Raw genomic sequence first — 19,135 nt, forward strand, 5'->3', positions numbered from 1 at the left:
CGATAACGGGCTATTTGAGGTGTCAAATGTTGAGCTACTCCAGTCTACATTTTTTGACGTTAATCACTCCTATGATGTATTGCTATTGTCTATCCAAAGTAAAACGCCTGTTTCGAAGTTAATTGATGGTCAAATCAACCAAAACTCAGATTGTTTGCACCTCCAAGTGGTGTGTGACATAGGTCTGTGACGCGAGTTTGTGTGAAAGAATGCATAGTAGAATCTAATTTAATTTAATCGTTACCTGGTGAATCGTAATCGAATGGAATTGTGAGGGCAGTGCCAATGCACCCCTACTAAATAGCCAGTGACTTCTGTTCCACACTCTAGTCCAGGGGTGGCAGTAATGCACAATAAATAGTTGCCAACCGCAAATGAAACAAGAAGAAGAAGTAGTTCATGCCTTCGGTATCGAAGCAGGTGGATGCAATCTTTGATTTAACTCCTTCTCTAAACAAAGCAAGCTTTCCTTGTTGGTGTAGGTTCCACTCCAAGCAGGTCTACGGTGTTGCTTTTTTGTTTTTTGTCTATGGTCCAAGAGGGTAAGTTTTGTTTAACTAAAGTTCACCATGAGTTATAGTTGGCGTGTTTTTTGGCTTTAAGCGACGCGCCGCTCCGTCCGGCACCTTCTTCCTGTGTGTCTGTCCAATGTCTTGTATGGAGCGCTTTGGTTTACACTGCATAAAAATGCGCTACGTAAATAAGATTTGGCTTGACTTTATAGTAACTGATGTTAAGAGCGTGCTGTGGAGGCACATCGCCGTTTAAATCAATTAGATATGAGCTGACTCGTGTGCTATAAAAGTGTCTGTCATGTTTAGCCTATTTTTTGAAATGGCAGTTTTTTTTCTAAACGTAATGCTGTCACATGGTATGGTAGGCTAAATTAAATTACATTATCTCCTGGTGGCTCTCGCCTATTCTAAGCAAAGGGGCTGTCCTTGTAGTCTACAGGGTGCGTTCGTAAATTCAACCGGACACTGAAAATGTAACGCTCTGAAGAGACGGTTACATTGTTTCGGAGTGGCAAATTACAAACGCAGCCATATAGGCCTACCTTGAATCACGACTGAAGCAAGCTCGCAAACATGATGGGCTACTTCCCCATACAGACGTGTGGGCGTTTCATTGAAAATGTCAGCTTGCGGCTTAGAGGGGTTACCAGGATGTCATTTGGGAGGGGAGGGGAGGGGGTCTATCTATCATGCATCAGTCAGGAACCGTAGCCAATGAAAAATGCATGATAAGAATTTTTGTTTGTCACAATTGTTGATATCGATAATAAGTCAAGATTTTTGATACTTTCTTGATTTGGGAGCCCCCCCACCACACCAGTGGAGATAGACATTATGCCTACACTCAGTGAAAAGGTGGCTTCATATCATGTTTGTATTTCATACATTTTGAAATTCATATTAAGTTTACATTATCGATGACCAGCTAAAATACATAGTAAGTTGACTATTTCATATTGATTTTTATTTTGACTTACTTTTTTCACGATTGTCATATTGATTTACATTTATCTTTAATGTCATTACACTGTAGGCTATAGTGTGTAGCTCAAATTGAGTGCCTGTCACTTCAGCTTCAGTCATGGTTTTAGGCCAGTGGAAAATTGCCATTATGCATACAAATATGTGGATGAAATTAATTATGTTTTCTGTGTAATGAGTGTAGGAAGAAAATGTAGCCTTAAAGATGAGTGTCATGTGTGTGCTATATTCATCCATTTACTCTTGTTAAAAATGGAAATATACCAGTAAGCAGAAACAGAGAGAAAGGATTCATGACCAACAACTGTGGAATGTCGTGTTCAATCTTTGCTAGATTCCTTCAGGGTCGGTCGTTAGGGGATATGGCCCTGAAGATATGGTCAAAGTGGTCAAGCAATGAGGTCGTAAAATGGTTTGCGTACCATTAATGGAGAGGGTATAAGAAGTGTCTTTTTGTACTGTAACATCAGACTGCTTCTGTTAGCAACACGACGTGGGTCTTCGGGTGTAGTGAGACATTTCTACTAGCCTTAGAAACGTCTCGTGTGTGTGCTATGCTTTACTCGTGTTCTTTTACTTCTGTTTGTGAACAAGTTATTCATAGAAGTGTATGGGTGAACAGAAATTGGGTTGATAAAAGATGTTTTGCATCAGTGGCATTCTTCCTCAAGGTGATTGGGCTTAAGTGCTTGTTTGTTAAGATACTGTAGAAGGGGCCCTGAGTTGGAGCAGCCATCTTCTCCTAGGGTGGTTGGCGCCTTCATGTATGTTAGGTCAGCTTTTGGGTAAAAGTCACTGATGTCGGTTGTTAGGGGTTACATTCTTGTATACGATGTTGGGCAAAACAGGTGATGTGCTCATCTTGATTCCTGTCATACCATGCTTGGAGATGTAAGCTGTACGAATGTCCTATAAGAAGTGTGTCTTTTCTTTGGAACCTTAGACTCCGTTTGGTAGCAACACGATGTAGGTCTCCGGTGCCGTGAATAAAGCTCTCTGAGATTTCTGACTGACTACTGACTGGCTGAGACTTTGTTTGACTGATTCCTAAAACCTAGATCCAACATTATAAATGTTCAAAAACCACACAAGTGCACAACACAATATTCAAGCAGTAGTTCATTATTTTGGGGTGCTGTTACATAATCAAATTACAGCCCAACATATTGGTGGGGGCAAGACACGTCATGAATGGAAGTGATTGGCGAACAGCTGGTATTTCAGAGGGAATAAGGCATGTAACACATCTCGTAAGTGATTCTTACTAAAAAAGTATTAAATGTCTAAATTGTGCTCGCGCTTATTTGAAAGTTCGTATTTAGACAACTTAAAGTGTATCTCTAGCAAAAATTGTAGGGTATTTTTCTGCATTAAAACTAGGGCTGTCAAATCGCTGCGATTCATTTTGAAATGTATAACGTGTTCCAAAATGTTGACTCAATATTTTATTGTCTATGGAGTTAGCTGAAGATGGAGAGGAACGTGAGGCGAAAAGTTTCGGTTTTAAAAATGCCTGATCAGTGCTGCCGCTATCACCACACGCATCATGCACTGTGCGCAGGGCACCAAGAGACAGAGAAGGAACAAATATTTAGCCAATAAATAGTAGCTTTACTGCAAAATGTTTTTTACAACTTGTTAGAGAACATTTACAATGTCAAAATGCACCAACAGCATGTTACATAAAGATGATGCTTTCGGGTTCTCTCCATCAGAGTCCTGCACTGGTCCGTTTTTGGACACCCGCCCCTGCCCTCCCCTCAAAGTTCAGCACCAGATCCGACCCGCCGTCACCCGTGATGATATCAAAATTAAATCTGCACCTGCCAGACCCGCTAATATTAGGGCCTGTTACCCGACCAATAGGCTCTCTACAGTGTTTCCTCTACGTTGATTTTAGCATGGCGGCCCGCCAAGGCAAAATTAACACCGCATGGTATCAGAATCAGGGCAGACGCACAATGTAGTTGTGGTTGCTTTTTAAATAATCCTGCCGACGTATCCGAGCTCCCCCGCTGGCTGCCGCTCACATTGCAATTCATTTGCAATGAATAAAAAACTAGTCAGAGGTTATTATGGCTCGTCCAGTTTCACTTCACATATTATATATTGTACTGGTGTAGCCTATTTAACTAAACATTAACTTTCTTCTCAGTGTTTCCTCTTAATTTTGTAGCGGTGCCACTGCTTCAGAGGGCAGACGCACAATATTGTCCGGATTCATAGTAGGCTAAATGCCCTCTGCTGACTGGAGAAAATTGCAGTTTAGCAATAAACAGCAATGCTAATTCGAGGTACCTGTCTATTTTTATTCCATACATATATTGTTTTATAGACGTTAGTGGCATGCGCTATCAAGAGCTTCCATGTGCTACGCATGTTTGTCAACATCGCAAAAACTAATTTTCGCACAGCTTGGAAAGGTGTAGCACAATCTAAGGAAAACCCATTCATTTCTGGAGCTGATTGTATTGAAAGTATTTCCCATATCGTAGCCTATTAGCTCGATCGCAACAACAGCAAAAATGAAACATGGAGAGTGGATGTCTCCGCAGAGACACCGCTGTTACATTAGATGCGCACTCAATCACGATTCAATGCAGGAAAAAAGCAACGACTGGTAGTAGCGAAGGTAAATGGGATTAAAGGGGTGGTTCAGGATTTTGGAAATAGGACCTCATTTCCAAGTTAGCAAGTGTGATATTTATCAGTGGAGACCGTTTTCAACACATATCCTCCAGTCCTTAGTTGCAGAGTTCGCAGGTGCTGAGCTAGCGCAAGTCATCAGTATGTGTTAGCCTGCCACTAAAAACAGTCTTACCCACTCCACAGTACACCCGAGGCAAATAAATTATAACGCCAGACTATCGATGTAAATGTCTGTGTTGATAGTTTTATTTCTAACATTATTCTATCCTTGCATTTCAACGATCGCATTACATTTTGAGGGACTAGTTTCTTAGCAGCGGCGGAATTATACTTGCTCCGGTTAGTAGTACTGCGCCGAAAAGTAAACAGTAAAGCGCACTCCAATGGGGATACCTAGTAGTAGCCTTGGTAATATCAGTCCGTCGCTGAGTTGCTTAAATATCTACTACCAACTTAGGGGAACAAAGTATAACTATTGCAACGCGATGCGAGGGTAGTTATATTTCTTACACTATTCTATCAACACAGACATTTACATCGATTGTCTGGAATTTGCCTCGGGTGTACTTTGGAGTGGGTAAGACTGTTTTTAGTGGCAGGCTAACACATACCGTTGACTTGCACTAGCCTAGCACCTGCGAGTCTCGCACTTTAATGTCTGTATGTGGTATGTCTGTAAATGTTTTTAAAACTTTTTTTTTTTTTAATTTTTTTTTTTTTTATTGTCTATGGCTATGTCTATGTCTGCATGGGAAAGTAAGAAACAAAATTTCAATTCTTTGTATGACCAGTGCATGTAAAGAAATTGACAATAAAGCCGACTTGACTTGACTGGATGAAACGTGTTGAAAACGGTCTCCACTGATAAATATCACACTTGCTTACTTGGAAATGAGGTCCTATGTCCAAAATCCTGAACCAGGAACCAGGACGTGGTTTAATGCATGGGTTAACGTGACGTGAGTCAGACAAGATGGGCCTGTCTTTAGTTCCTGAAATCCTGTCCCTCTCAAGTCACGACCCCTGTGTTTTTTTTTTATTTTTTATTATTATTATTATTATTATTATTATTATTATTATTCATAACCTTATTGAGATTTTCACGGAACGTTTCAAAGCAGCACTGAAAAAATGTAACAAACAGCAATAACTTTATAGCTTCAAGAATCATAAGTTGCATGCTGCTACTCAGCCAATCAATTATGTGCATTCTGATTCAAGTCGAGTTAGTCTCATCACCATAGCAACTCCACTCACTCTCTTTGACAGCTAGTCCGGAAAAATGATAATAGACGAGGGGAGAGGAGACGACAGAAGAGACAGGTAAATAGCGACTTTTTACAAGTTCAGTTTATTTATATCTTTTTATATTTTTTTAAATTCCCTACTGATAGGTATCTAAACTTGTTCAAAGAAGAGAAAATTGGACAGCGAGAACAGGTGTTTTAATAACGAATAGACCAACAGTTATATGCAGAGATAGCAAAAGTACTCACTTTCCATACTCAAGTAGAAGTACAAATACTTGTGTTAAAAATTACTCTGGTAAAAGTAGAAGTACTGGTTTAACTTCTTTACTCAAGTAAAAGTAACAAAGTACAGGCTTGGAAATTTTCTGCCGGAACAAGCATCTCTGAACTGACACAATGTCGGCCCTCTAGGTCTCTTGATGGGATTTTAGAAACAAAATTGAGCCCTAGCACCAGGTCTTGCGAAGCTGTGTGCAAAAGTAGATCAATATAAAATAAAACCATTATTTGCCAAGGTATGGTTATGCGTTTTGTAATGCCTTATGGAAGCTCCTCATAGGACTTTTGATTACCCAAAATGCATACTGACAATAAAAGTATGCATTTCTGAGGTTTCTTGTAGACTATTTGGATTGTGTGTCAGGTTCTGATATAAAATGACTACACAAAATTGAATAAATACATAAAAGTCTCTATTTATGCATTTTCTTTGTTGGCTTCATGGGTGTGTAAGATGGGCTATACATCTGCACAACTAATATTGGATAAAACAACATGAATATTTAATTCCTATGGATTCCTCTGAATATTTCAAGACCAGAAATGTAGTGGTAAAATAAGAGGTAGGTAAACTATGAATTCTGTGATCACCGTAAGAACATGTTTGATGATGGTGGAGGTTATTGTCCAATGTTTATAACAATACAAGTGGCATTAAGTGATTCATAGAGTGTTGATGAGTGTACATATTGTTATTGTGGATAATACTGTGTGATTTTTAAATGCTAACAGTTGTAATTGGTGAATTAACTCTTTTGAGAGGTGGATAAACTCTAATAAGAGGTGGAGAAACTATTTCTGAAGTTTCAGTGGTGGGTAGGCTAAACTGCGTTTTGCCTACTTGCGTTTAGCAGCCTCCACTACATCCCTGTTCAAGACCCAATGCTGCATCTAGCCTATACTTACTGCTAAGGATATAGGCTACACTGCAGCTATGAGTTAGGGAGGCACCAAAGGTGAGGAGAGGAGGGCATTTTTGACTAAATTTAATTGAGACATGGGCTACTACTACGTGCTAACGTTAACGTTCCTGCCATCAAGCTGCAATGATTTGCCGCAAATTAATGCCTCCCAAATCGAGTCATCTTGTAGTGGTGCGTCAAGTGCAATGTATATTCCCATCCGCTATTGATTACGCAAAAAATAATAATGTTAGGCTACTGAAATTATTTGAAACTAAAGTAACGAGCCAGTTTTGTAAAAGTACCGATATTCGTGTTAAAATGTAAGGAGTAAAAGTAAAAAGTCGCCTCAAAAATAAATATTAAAGTAAAGCAAAAATATTTGAAAAATTTACTTGAGTACAGTAAAAAAGTATTTGTACTTCGTTACTTCCCATCTCTGGTTATATGTTTATTCTTCCACCAGGTGGTTCAAAGCTTGTAAGTCTCATATGTTCCAAAACTGTGGCTATCATTAAAGGCGGCAATGTGAAGCGTCACTAATGAGACCAAACACAAATATTTTGAGCAAGCGTCTGTGTCCTCAGTTCACTTTTGAGAGAGTACGCTTGCTCCAAATATTTGTGTTTGGTCTCATAGTGACACTTCACAGTGTCTCTTTGAAACGTTCCGTGAAAATCTCAATAAGGTTATGGATGCAGGTCCGGATAGGATGGTGTCACGGTCCACCTATTGGTGACCCCTACTATAGATCCTATGAGTCTAAGCCAGTGTTTCTCAAACTTTTTCGGACCAAGAACCACTTAACCAATTAAACAAAAACTCACAGACCACAAAAAAGAGTAGACCTACTTCAACAGTTGCATTACTCACTCACTGGGCCTACTCACTGAACCACCATGCTTGCTTTGCACCTTGCTCATTGTGTCGGCGGATTCATATGATTTAAACTGGCATAGCTTACTTTAACTGTTTGGATTGGCATACAAGTTGGTTCAACATTGCAAACAACTATATTATATTTTACTACGTCTGTTCATGGACCACTTGGGATAGCTTGCGTACCCCTGATGGTCCCCGGACCACACTTTGAGAAACACTGGACTAAGCCATAGTAAAAAAGTCTAATTAGTCAAAGAGCCATTGTGTTATATGTAAATAGAGGTTAACAAAGATATTGTAACAAACTGCAAGGTTGTCTCAAAAATGGTCTTTTTTGGTGCGTAACCAATACACACGAACGTCATTACACAGGCAAAACAAAGGAGGTCAATTAAACAAGCACGATACACAAACAGGGTAGTCACATATACACGGGGTAAACACATGAGGTACAACATAAAGAAAGACTATACCAGCTAACATATACATGACAAGGTAAATGCAATTACTCATACTAAAACCAACATCAACATTACACACACATACACTGCACAGCATTATGGGAGCACAGTCATCAATAGCTAGGCTCAGATCATTACACAACCCCCCCGAGACTTAGTCCATGTCCCCTTGACTCAACAGTCCACCCCACCGCCAGTCCATGAGCCTGGCTGGGACGCTGACGTTAATGCTAGGCCGCTGTCGCCATGGTGACCTCCTCCGTGAAGGCTGCACGGTGACCGGTGTTGGGGAGCCACAACCCATTGTCACCAGGTTCCACAGAGTCAGTGTCAAAGTCTCCCAATGGCCCTCAGTTGAGGCCAGGGGTCGAGCACACGGGCCAGTCGATCACGGTGGAGAGCCACAATCCTCCGACGCTTTAATCAATCTCACCACACATAGACCCACATCAGACAGACTTCTCTAAGACATCGCACGTCCTACCGCACTGACTAGTGAGTTTAGGGGAAATGCCTTTCTTTTTTTCTCCGGCAGTACACCCAAACTTTATCGCCGGGCTGGAAGTCCTGTCGCATAGCGCAGTATCGCTTTCCGCTTTGACGATTCCAGCTTCACTCATAGCCTGCCTGGCCAACTGTACCTTTCAGTCTTCTTCAGCAGAAGCTGCTTGTAGTATTCCAGCCCTGGTTTACCTCCACCCTCCGCTTCGAGGCGCTTAACCAACACCAAGTCCACTGGCATGCGAGTTTCTCGCCCAACATCAGAGCTGCGGTGGTGTGCATTGTTGACTCTGTAATCACAGCGATATGCCCAGAGCACCAGGGGCAAGTGTAAGTCCCAGTCCTTTGTCGGCTGCCCGGCCAATATGGCCAGCTGCACTGCTAGAGTCTGATTAAACCGTTCCACCAGCCCGTCGGTTTTGTGGATGCAGAGGTGTCGCTCTTTAAGCCCGGATGCCCATGCTGGCAAACCTCAGCAAACACCTCTGCCTCCTGACCGGGCCCTTGGTCGCTGTGGAGGCTCTTCCGGTGCTCAACCGCAGAACATCTCAGTGACCAGTCTGTCCGCTGTCGTGGTGAGTTTCCTGATCTGGCATCAGCGTCGCCCGCCACTTAGTGAATAGTCCATGGCCACGCAGCACGAAGTTTATTTCCCCGCTTCTGTGACTGGCAGTGGGCCCATGACATCGACGACTACCCGCTCCATGGGGAGCCCCGACCAGCATTGCTGCAGCGTGAGCCGCGGCGAAGGCCACAGGTCTCTTCTTCGCTGTGTACAGGCTGCCACAGCAGTGAACATGCAGTTCATCCGTCCAGCCTGCATCCCGCCAATAGAAGTGGCCTCTCAGCCGCTTAAGAGTCTTTGTAATGTCGAATGAGTCACCTCATCTGCCCCATGCACATGTTCCAGTACACAGGCTCGTAATCCAGCAGGAACCAGCAACTGGAAAATGTCAGATTGCCTATCGTCGCCAGTGTCTATAACAACAGTCCTGATCGCGGTTACTATTCCCGCCACTGTGAATAAATCGCTTTGGTCTCTGGATCGAAAGTGCTGATATCGCCGTCCATGGCGGTCGCTGACCGCTCGATCCATGACCACACTCGCCGAAATACGCTCTTCCTCGGGATTAAGTGCCTTCCGGATCTCCCCCTCGACATTTCCACGTCTGACCGCGACTGCGCTGTCCGCGGGTCTCCAGCTGCCGCCTGCAGTGCTGACAGGCTGCGGGTTGGTCTCAGTCTCTCATCACGATCACTGTAGGAAGGGCGAAGGTGGGATCTAATCTGGGTGCTGTTATTAGGCGCTGACTCCGCTATGAAGCCTTGAGCGGTGGCTCTCTGGATGGCGTGACGGCGTGGAGTCTCACATGCGTGCTGCTGATCTAGCCGTTGTTCCCTCACTGCATGCTGTTGCGGCGTTGACCCTCGTTGGAGACGACGCTTGGCTGGCGTTGAAAACAGCGACTCTCTCTCTCTCTCTGCTCTCTCTGCCAGGGCAGCCTGATGCGCAGCCTGTAGCGGGAATGGTTGGGTCGGCCAGGCTCCTGCCTCCTCCGGTGGTGGCAGTGTTGGCACTGGTCTGCTGCACACGGACACCTGGACAGGGCGCCCTGCCGCCGTGAAGGCTTGCACCCGGGCCCGGGTGTCGTGTCTCCATGTAAGAGGTCCTGGAGCTGCTCTCCAACCAGCCCAGCCAGCTGGCCCCCCTCTGGTTCTTTTGAAGTTCAGCAGCCAGGTGAGCTGAACGTAGGGTCCTCCTCAGCAGGAACCGCTTGTCGAGAGGTAGGTTCTCGAAATGGGCGACTGCCACTGCCACCACCACAGCCAACAGTCGTTCATGCGGCTCACGCAGTAATTCTTCTCCGCCGTGGAGCGGCTGGAAGTATGCGACCACTTCCTTTCGCCCTGCTCGCCTGCTTTGAGAGAGGATCGCGCCGACGCCCATCGCCGCTGGCGTCGGTGTCCAGGATAAACGGCAGTCGAGGGTCAGGGAAGGCGAGCACCGGGGCTCCTTGCATACGCCCTCCAGGCCGCCCGAATGTCATGACTCTCAGTGGTCCGTCCACTCAAGAGCTGGCCTTGAAGGCCAATCGATGAACGGACTGGCTTTGACCCTAATGAAGCGCCCGGTAATATGGACGCCAGGCCCAGGAAGTCTGCAGCTCAGCACCGCCGAATGGAACAGGCCAACGCCTCACCGCCTCCACCTTAGCTGGGCTGGGTCGTGGTGGCCACCTCGGGCGTTGGCTGGGTCTGCCAGGACAGGCGAATGGAAGTACCCGAACTGCCACAGCTCCTGGGTCTCGATGGTAAACGCTGTCTTCGGCCGAGCCCAAGAAGGCTAATCTGCCAGTAGCCACTGCGTAAGTCCAGCTGAAGCAAACTAGGGAGCCGGCACGCTGTCCAGCGATCGGCCAACGCGGGGAGCTGGTAGGAGTCTTCCGGTTTGGTTGAGGGCTGTGGTCAACACAGAACCGCCACGAGTCGCCCCTTCCCTTCTTATACAGCCGGGCGCGCAGTTCCAGGGGACTACTGCTTGCCTCTATCACTCCTGCCGCAGGGCCATTTCCTTGATCTTTCTTCAGCTGCTTTGTCGCTTGGCTTAACCGTGTTTATGAGGCTGAAGTCGAATGGGCGGGCATTTCGTGTCGACATCGCGGTGGACCAGGCTCGTTCGCGCAGTCCTCATCTCTTGGCGGCGAAGATGTCGGGTTACGCTGTAGTAGTCTCCGCACCTGGTTACCCCTGTGCTTCACTCAGCCCCTCACAGCCACGCCCAGTGCAGAGTTCATTTACGGCGGCTTGCCTTGTCTCACAGAGGACAGCCTCTGAGCTGAGAGTGGTGGGGTTTGCTCAACCCACCCCTCTTGCCCTCCTGGTGGGATGGAGCTGAGCAGTGGCGGCCTCAGCGAATGGACCTGATGAGACCTGTTGTTTTCGCTGTGGCTTTAGTTTCACGTGGCTCCTGTGTGGGGGAGGGGCGGAGTCTGGGATGATGACGGTACTCTTTGGCGAAGTTCGCTTCAAGCGGACTTGTGTGGAGCTAGTTGGAGAGTTCTTCATCGTGCCAGCTCTCCTGACTTCATGCTCTGTTTTCCCCGCCGTAGCAGCACTATGTTGCTCGTCCCCAAGTGTAGTGTGAACCGGAAATGTCCACCACAGCCCCCCCCATTTCTCTAGCACGCCCAGGTCGAATGCAATCATCCCCTGAATGCTAGTTAACCAAAGCCGTAGCGGTCGCCGTCTCACTGTTGATGCACACGCGACACCACTTTTGTCCATATACAGTTCCCTCTCCGGGTAACTGTTGTGGGATAAGCTTTTGCTTTTTTCTTTTTCCCAGCCTCCTGGTCTGGCTACCAGCGCGCCGGTAAGAGACCTGGCTTATCGTTTATGGTGGAGCCAGTATCGATCAAAGCCCCCGCACACCGAGTCCCATCTAGCTGCAGTCCACATACAGTCCTCTGGTTTGGCCGAGCGGCCCAGTCAGATGCAGTCCATAGCCCCTCCCCGCGGCCACCTTCTTCTAGTAACTGGGGGCCGAGTGGGAGGTGCCGGGCTGGGCAGTACCACGCGATGTCCCCGGCCGCCACACCGGGTGGCATCTGTCCCTGCTGGCGGCCTCTTCCCTCTCGGCGTGCTGCGTTGTGGTGGCTGTGCGTGGTCTGCCGCGTCACCTCCAGTTCCTCCCGTCTTCCTCCCCATCGATGTCTGGCGACGCAATGCCTCGACTCTGTTGTCGCGGAAGATGTTTTCCCACCTGCTCGGCTTCCGTGGCGCCAATGGATAGCGAGCTAGCCAGGTTGGCGCAGGTGTTCTTTAGCGCTCTGGGTGGATGCCTCCCCTGAAGCGAACGCCGCCCAGTGCCATCTCTTCATGTAGACTCTGGCTGTATCGTTGGGTAGCCCGCCGGCATATACAGCTGCAGGTCAGCGCTGAACTTGCCCAGTCTCTCTCGGTCCCGGTGTCGGCCGTCTGGAAGCGGGAGTTGTTCTCTGGCATCGCTGATGAAGATTCTCTGGCCGATCGTCGTTGCAGAGCTGCTTCGATTGCGGTCCAGCTTACTTGTCCGCCCGGTGGCAGGTCTTCTAATACTTGGTGCTTTCCCCTCCAGAGCCAACGCCACCTGTACGCCCGTTCTCTCCTACCGACCAGCCATTCAGCTCGGCTGCCAGCGGACCTGTACCAGGTATGTCGCCAGCGCCTTCGCATTGTAGTGGGGCAACTTTGACGCTAAGCCTTCTTCTACCGGCCGCTGTCGCGGGGGACCGGCCAGTTTCCATCGGCTCCCGTGTGGAGCGGGTTCAATGGCGGGATGCTGCCATCAGCCGGTTCGTTCCCTCCTGTGGCCGGGGGCGGGTCTCTTCGTCACGGTCACGCTGCAGGCTGGCTCCTGCTGGGCCCAGCAGGTGGCCCATGGGCCGCGTTGTCGAAGAGCCGTCTTGGCAGGAAACTCATCATCGCCAGGGCATCAGTTGCAGCCTTCTCCTCCCGCCCAGTAGGGGTCGTCATCCCACTTCTGACACCAATGTAACAAACTGCAAGGTTGTCTCAAAAATGGTCTTTATTGGTTACGCAGCAAAACACACAAACGCCATTACACAGGCAAAACAAAGGAGGTCAATTAAACAAGCACGATACACAAACAGGGTAGTCACATACAATACGGGGTAAAAAACACATGAGGTACAACATAAAAAGAAAGACTATACCAGCTAACACATACATGACAAGGTAAATGCAATTACTCATACTAAAACCAACATCAACATTACACACACATACACTGCACAGCATTATGGGAGCACAGTCATCAATAGCTAGGCTCAGATCATTACAATATTCTATTCTAATGAAATGCCAGCTTTTTCAAATTGTAACATTCTGATATTCAGTGTGACTTTTTTTGGGGGGAGAGGGGTTGCTGGTGGCCTGACCCCCTGTTAAAAATAAATCTAGAGGAAACACTGCTCCTTCTTAATATCCATCATGACGATCATACATTATTGAATGCATGTGGACACCATTTTTTTTAAATCAGAATGTGTGATTAACATGGGCTGGGCTAGGTTGCTAGTGACCGCTAATGTTAGCCATTTAGCCACTCATTTTACAGTCCGTATTTAATGTTACCACCCAAATTTCCTTACATTTTAACTAGGCCTTATCTCTGAAAAACTTACCTCCTCTCTGATTCCATCCTGCACATGTGTTTTCTCCAACAGTTTTGAACAAATTTGCGCAGCATGGTCATGATTCTAAGCAGATTTAATAGCAATTTAGCCTGTCGTCTTCTATACAATGCTTCTTTGTGCCAACAAGAATCCTTGAACAGTTGTTAATGTTTTGTTAAATGTACATTCAGAGTAAAGGCGGCGGGTCCGTTACGAGACCCAGTGTGTGTGTGTGTGTGTGGGGGGGGGGGATGTCTGTGAACATGAAAAGTGCAGTTGAATGGAAGGATTTTTTTTTTAATCAAATTTAAATTGTATCACATAGATTGATTGATGATTGTGTGACTGTCAGTGTTTGATATTGTGGCGGCCCGCCACAGATTAGTCAATGTATGGGAAACACTGGAATGGCCACAGATTAGTCAATGTGTGGGAAACACTGGAATGGCCACAGATTAGTCAATGTATGGAAACACTGGAATGGCCACAGATTAGTCAATGTATGGGAAACACTGGAATAGCCACAGATTAGTCAATGTATGGGAAACACTGGAATGCATTAAAAAATGGACTCGACTGTTTTTCTCATATGCTTTTGTCTTTTTTTCCTTTCTTCATGTTTTTGTTAGCAGCCAATACTTCAGCGATGAAGGCCAATATTGAGTGTGAAGATGCTTCATCACACAAGAGAGGACAAGATGAAGGAGAGAAGTGTAGACGTTCAGGCAGAACAAGTTTGGCTGACTCTGGATCCCCCCAAAAATATCATGAGGTGAAAAAGAAAAGAACGTGCTCGCAGTGTGGGAAAAGTTTCACCTCTCCATCGTTACTCACTAGCTGTGAGAAAACGGATACTGGAGAGCGACCTGACCAGTGCTCAGATTGTAGGAATGCACCTGATGAAGGGAGCAAAATGAAAAGACACACTGGAGAGAAACCATACCACTGCTCAGACTGTGGAAAAGCCTTTTCTGTATTGAGGAGTTTGATATCGCACCAGAGACTGCACACTGGAGAGAAACCATACCACTGCTCAGACTGTGGAAAAGCCTTTTCTGTATTGAGGAGTTTGATATCGCACCAGAGACTGCACACTGGAGAGAAACGTCATCACTGCTCAGACTGTGGAAAAGCCTTTATTAAATTGAATAGATTGATATCGCACCAGAGAGTCCACACTGGAGAGAAACCTTATCACTGCTCGGACTGTGGGAAAAGTTTCACCCTTTCCAACACTCTCAGGGTGCATCGTAAGCTTCATACTGGAGAGAAACCGTATCCCTGCACTGTCTGTGGGAAGAAATTTGTTAGTACAAGTTCCCTTAAGAGGCACCAAAAAGTGCACAATGGAGACAAGCCTTACTACTGCACATTCTGTGGAGGTCAGTATGCAAGGCTGTTTCAACTGAAAATCCATCAAAGGCTTCACACTGGAGAGAAGCCGTATTCCTGCACACTGTGCGACAAGCGCTTTTCTCAGCATCCTCATCTAAAAACTCACTTGCGAACACATTTTGGAGAGAAGCCGTACCACTGTTCACATTGTGGGAAAAACTTTTCTCAGAATAGCCATCTTACAGTCCACCTTAGGACACATACTGGAGAAAGGCCCTATCAGTGCCCTCAGTGTGAGAAGACCTGCACTACATTGAGTGCTCTTAAATGTCACCTCAGGGTTCACACTGGAGAGAAGCCTTACCCCTGCTCTGAATGTGGAAAGTGCTTTTCCCAGTCCAGTGAACTCAAAACACACCAACAACGAAAGACCTGCAATAAGCCTAAGCCAGGTGATCTTCAAAGTCATCTGGAACGACATGAGATTCAGCCTTTACTTCGTAGAAAGACCAGTTCACAAGGATCACAAAAAAACCTGAGAATTAGCAACCAGGGCAACCACACCAGAGCAAGGCCGTACTATTGCTCAGAGTGTGGAACAGCCTGTTCCAATGTGGATGAAATGGAACATCACCAGAGGAGCCACGTTAGAGAGAAGTCGTATAACTGCGCACAGTGTGGAAGCAGCTTTTCAAATCTGAATGAATTGAAAATCCATAAAAGGCTTCACACAGGTGAGTGCACACACTGGCCCTCATTTATCAACTGCGCTTAGAAACCAGTGTAGATCTGATCAGCATACGATGGGGCTCACGTGTAATTCATGAAACGTTCGTATCGCTCCCATTACAGTGTAAGAATAAACGTGTGTTGATAAATATGGCGGCTGGAAACGAGCATAATTTAAATATCCCACCCTATGCTCATTTTCAAGGCCTCACCCCTAGAATTTACAACATGGAGCATGGAGGTGCATATACATGGCTGTTCAGTCGGAATAAGAGTATCTGTCATTTGTTGTTTTATGGCATGGGGTGCCTCGCCCTATTTCCTACACCCTGTGTATCTTGATGTTTTACATAATTTTATCATGATTATTACGTATAATGAAGTGGTGTGCCTGTGTTTTCCGCTTTCTGGGTCACTCATCACCATGGAAAGATAGTTAGGCTAAAACATTTTATATTACTTACAGACAACATCACCTCACCATCCGCTAGCTGCCTGTGTCCTGAATATAACTGTGAAAAAATGCAATCTCTGTGGACAGCCCAGGCTCCATAAACGGCAACAAAAACAACCTGGGCAAACCTAGCCCATAAAAGCATAACAAACTGTTCCAGCAAATCACAGACGAGAATCATGTTTAGGAGCGTTTCAATTAGCCTTATTCACCCGGCGGCCATTACGAGGCTCTAGGGTACACTTGCCATTACACCTCAGTCCAGCAGATGGTGGTGGTAATGCACTCAGTTTGCAAACTGTAAAAAAAAACTAACTGAAGAAGAAGAACAGGCCAGTGAACCCTTCTTCTTTTTCGGTGAGCTTTTTTTTGGCAGTTTGCAAACAGAGTGCATTACCACCGCCATCTGCTGGACTGAGGTGTAATGGCAAGTGTACCCTTTAGCCTTATTCTGGCCGCCGGATGAATAAGGCGAATTGCATGGGAGGGAGGGGGAGGAAGTAGCGAGCTAGCTTTCTGTTTTGTTTGAAAGTCAACAGAAGTGATGTTACCCAGCATTGCTTAGAGCACCTTTAAATCAAATCGAGGATTAGGGTAGGGAAGAGTCCACTTTACATACTCCAGTTGAAATTCAGATACTTGCGTAGACCCTTCAGGACTTTTGATAGAGCAATACAAATACATTGCCTTTCTCTCTTGATACACATACTGTCATTTGCTCAATGAACTAATTAATGTAGTATTGTAATTAATTACACATGGACTTCTCTTTCTCTCCCTTCTTTCCTCCCTCTCCCTCTTCGAAAGCCTCCGTCCAAACCCCTGTTCTCCTAGGGTCTTCTGCAGCCTGTTCTGCTCCTCCCAAAGACCGATCAACATGGCATGTTCCACTGAAGACTCTGACAATACAACTGATGGACTGCAGACATTTACTGGGGCAGGATAACACATTGACACTACCAGGGGAAAGAGGAGGTTAGTATTCATTCACAGGTAATAGTCAAGATATCAATTTGTCTTAGAAGGGGACACATTTTTTTAAGCATTAATTGATATATATGATGGATACATAATCAAATATGTTTTATATTTAATCTCCACTTTACCATGCATTTGTCCTGTTTAAAACTGATGCTCAAAAAGAGGCAAAAAATTGTGACATGCTACACCCGTGTAAAAATATTAATTCATCTATTTTTCCCTTCTTATGATACCAAGAACAAAGGCCCCAGGGTTTAACGGTTGATGGGGAACCGACCACCAATAACAGTCTTGGCGCATCTAGTACACATCACCAGACTCTGCGAGAAGAAACCAAGTCTAAGAAGAGAAAAAAGCTACAAAAGGGAGATATGCCGCACCACAGCACAAAAAGTGAAAAGAGTCTGACTGTCTCAAAGGGCCATCTTTACAGCGGCATCATGGAGAAGGAGCGATTCCACTGCACCCTGTGCTTGAAAAGCTTTAGCAGTGCAAAGTCCCTGAAAACCCACAAAGCGATCCACAAGGAAAAGAATGTCCACACCTGCTCTTACTGTGGACTGAGTTTTAACCAATCAGGGACCTTAGTGACGCATGTGAGGATACACACTGGAGAGAAGCCCTTTGAATGCTCTGAATGCCAGAAGAGTTTTGTCTCATCCTCTCACCTTCATGTACATCAGAGAATCCACTCTGGGAAGAAGCCATATGCATGCAAAGAGTGCGGAAAGAGGTTCACTCAGTCGTCAGGCCGGGACTTCCATCAAAAAATCCACACAGGAGAGAAGCCCTTTCAATGCAATGACTGCAATATGTCTTTTATAGCTGTAAAATTTCTAAAACAGCACCAACGAGTCCACACCCAGGAGAAACCATACCACTGCTCTGACTGTGGTAAGTCTTTTAACCATCACGGCAACCTGATCGAGCACCGACGCGTGCACACAGGTGAGAAGCCGCACCGCTGTTCCGACTGTGGTAAGTGTTTTGCAAGATACAATGCACTCAAAGCCCATCGGAGAACACACACGGGAGAGAGGCCGTACTCCTGCACTGAGTGTGAAATGAGCTTCCGCCAGCTGAGTCATATCCGCGCACACATGAGAATGCACACTGGAGAGAGACCTTATGTCTGTGACGTCTGTGGTAAAGGCTTTGCACAGCTACAGAACCTAAAGAGTCATCAGGAAAAAAAGCACTAAGACTTAAATTTGAGAAATGTGCATGTTACTTGGTGAGAGAAAGAGATACATCAACTATGTGATAAATTGACTATTGTAAACAATCATTACATTTTACTCTCAGTATTTCCCACTGCAGAGTTTTTTCTATAGCACTAATGAGTGTAGCACTGTAGCTGCCTGGCAGCTCTAGCTGTTGACTGCAGCAGCTCAAGCATTGAGAGCATGGAACTTTTTTTTTTTTTTTTTTGTAACAATAGAACTTGGTGACCTTGGGAAACAGAGATCTGTTCACCCTGTACACATCTGTAGTGTACAGGGTGAACAGATCTCTGTTTCAGTCCTGTTCACCCTGTACACATCTGACTTCTGCTACAACACCGAGTCATGCCACATGCAGAAGTTTTCTGATGATACTGCAATTGTGGGGTGTATCAGGAACGGGCAGGAGGAGGAGTACAGGAGCCTGGTGGAGGACTTTGTGCAATGGTGCAAACTCAATCATCTTCAACTTAACACTTCAAAGACCAAGGAGATGGTGGTGGATTTCTATAATTGGTATTTTAGTATATTTTTATATATTGTATTAAGTGTTAGTATAATTTGTATTTTAGTATATTTAGCATATTCTTTATCTTCTACTGTCCTTACTGCTTAGTTGTGTTTTTATATTATATACTTTAATTACTCTTTCTGCTGTTAAAGAATGTGTTTGTGTTGTATGTATGCTGCTGAGATCTTGAATTTCCCCTGGGGATCAATAAAGTATCTATCTATCGATCTATCGATCGATCGTTGCAAAGCAGCATTGCCGTTTTTGGTCCAAACCTCTTATCTGATCACGTCACATCTGAGTCA

At 45.5% G+C, this 19,135-nt stretch overlaps 1 protein-coding gene across 2 annotated transcripts; it reads left to right on the plus strand.

Moving 5' to 3' along the window:
• Positions 1-407: 407 nt before the first annotated feature.
• On the plus strand, positions 408-18,571 carry LOC125298627 (zinc finger protein 850-like). 2 transcript variants are annotated; one of them, XM_048249441.1, is made up of 4 exons: positions 408-542; positions 14,227-15,666; positions 16,923-17,090; positions 17,334-18,571. In XM_048249441.1, the coding sequence occupies exons 1-4, from the start codon at positions 530-532 to the stop codon at positions 18,296-18,298; spliced, it is 2,586 nt and encodes an 861-aa protein (XP_048105398.1). In that variant the 5' UTR covers positions 408-529; the 3' UTR covers positions 18,299-18,571. The 2 variants fall into 2 exon arrangements, with proteins under 2 accessions (XP_048105398.1, XP_048105399.1); XM_048249442.1 differs by having other exon boundaries at positions 14,230-15,666.
• The last annotated feature ends 564 nt before the right edge of the window (positions 18,572-19,135 follow it).

The sequence above is a fragment of the Alosa alosa genome, chromosome 7 (genome assembly GCF_017589495.1).
Source record: "Alosa alosa isolate M-15738 ecotype Scorff River chromosome 7, AALO_Geno_1.1, whole genome shotgun sequence".
NCBI classification, from domain to species: Eukaryota; Metazoa; Chordata; class Actinopteri; order Clupeiformes; family Clupeidae; genus Alosa; species Alosa alosa.

Coding starts and splice junctions, on each gene's coding strand:
- LOC125298627 (XM_048249441.1), top strand. Junction 15,667..16,922: donor CCATAAAAGGCTTCACACAG/GTGAGTGCACAC, acceptor CCTCTTCGAAAG/CCTCCGTCCAAACCCCTGTT. Junction 17,091..17,333: donor ACTACCAGGGGAAAGAGGAG/GTTAGTATTCAT, acceptor TATGATACCAAG/AACAAAGGCCCCAGGGTTTA.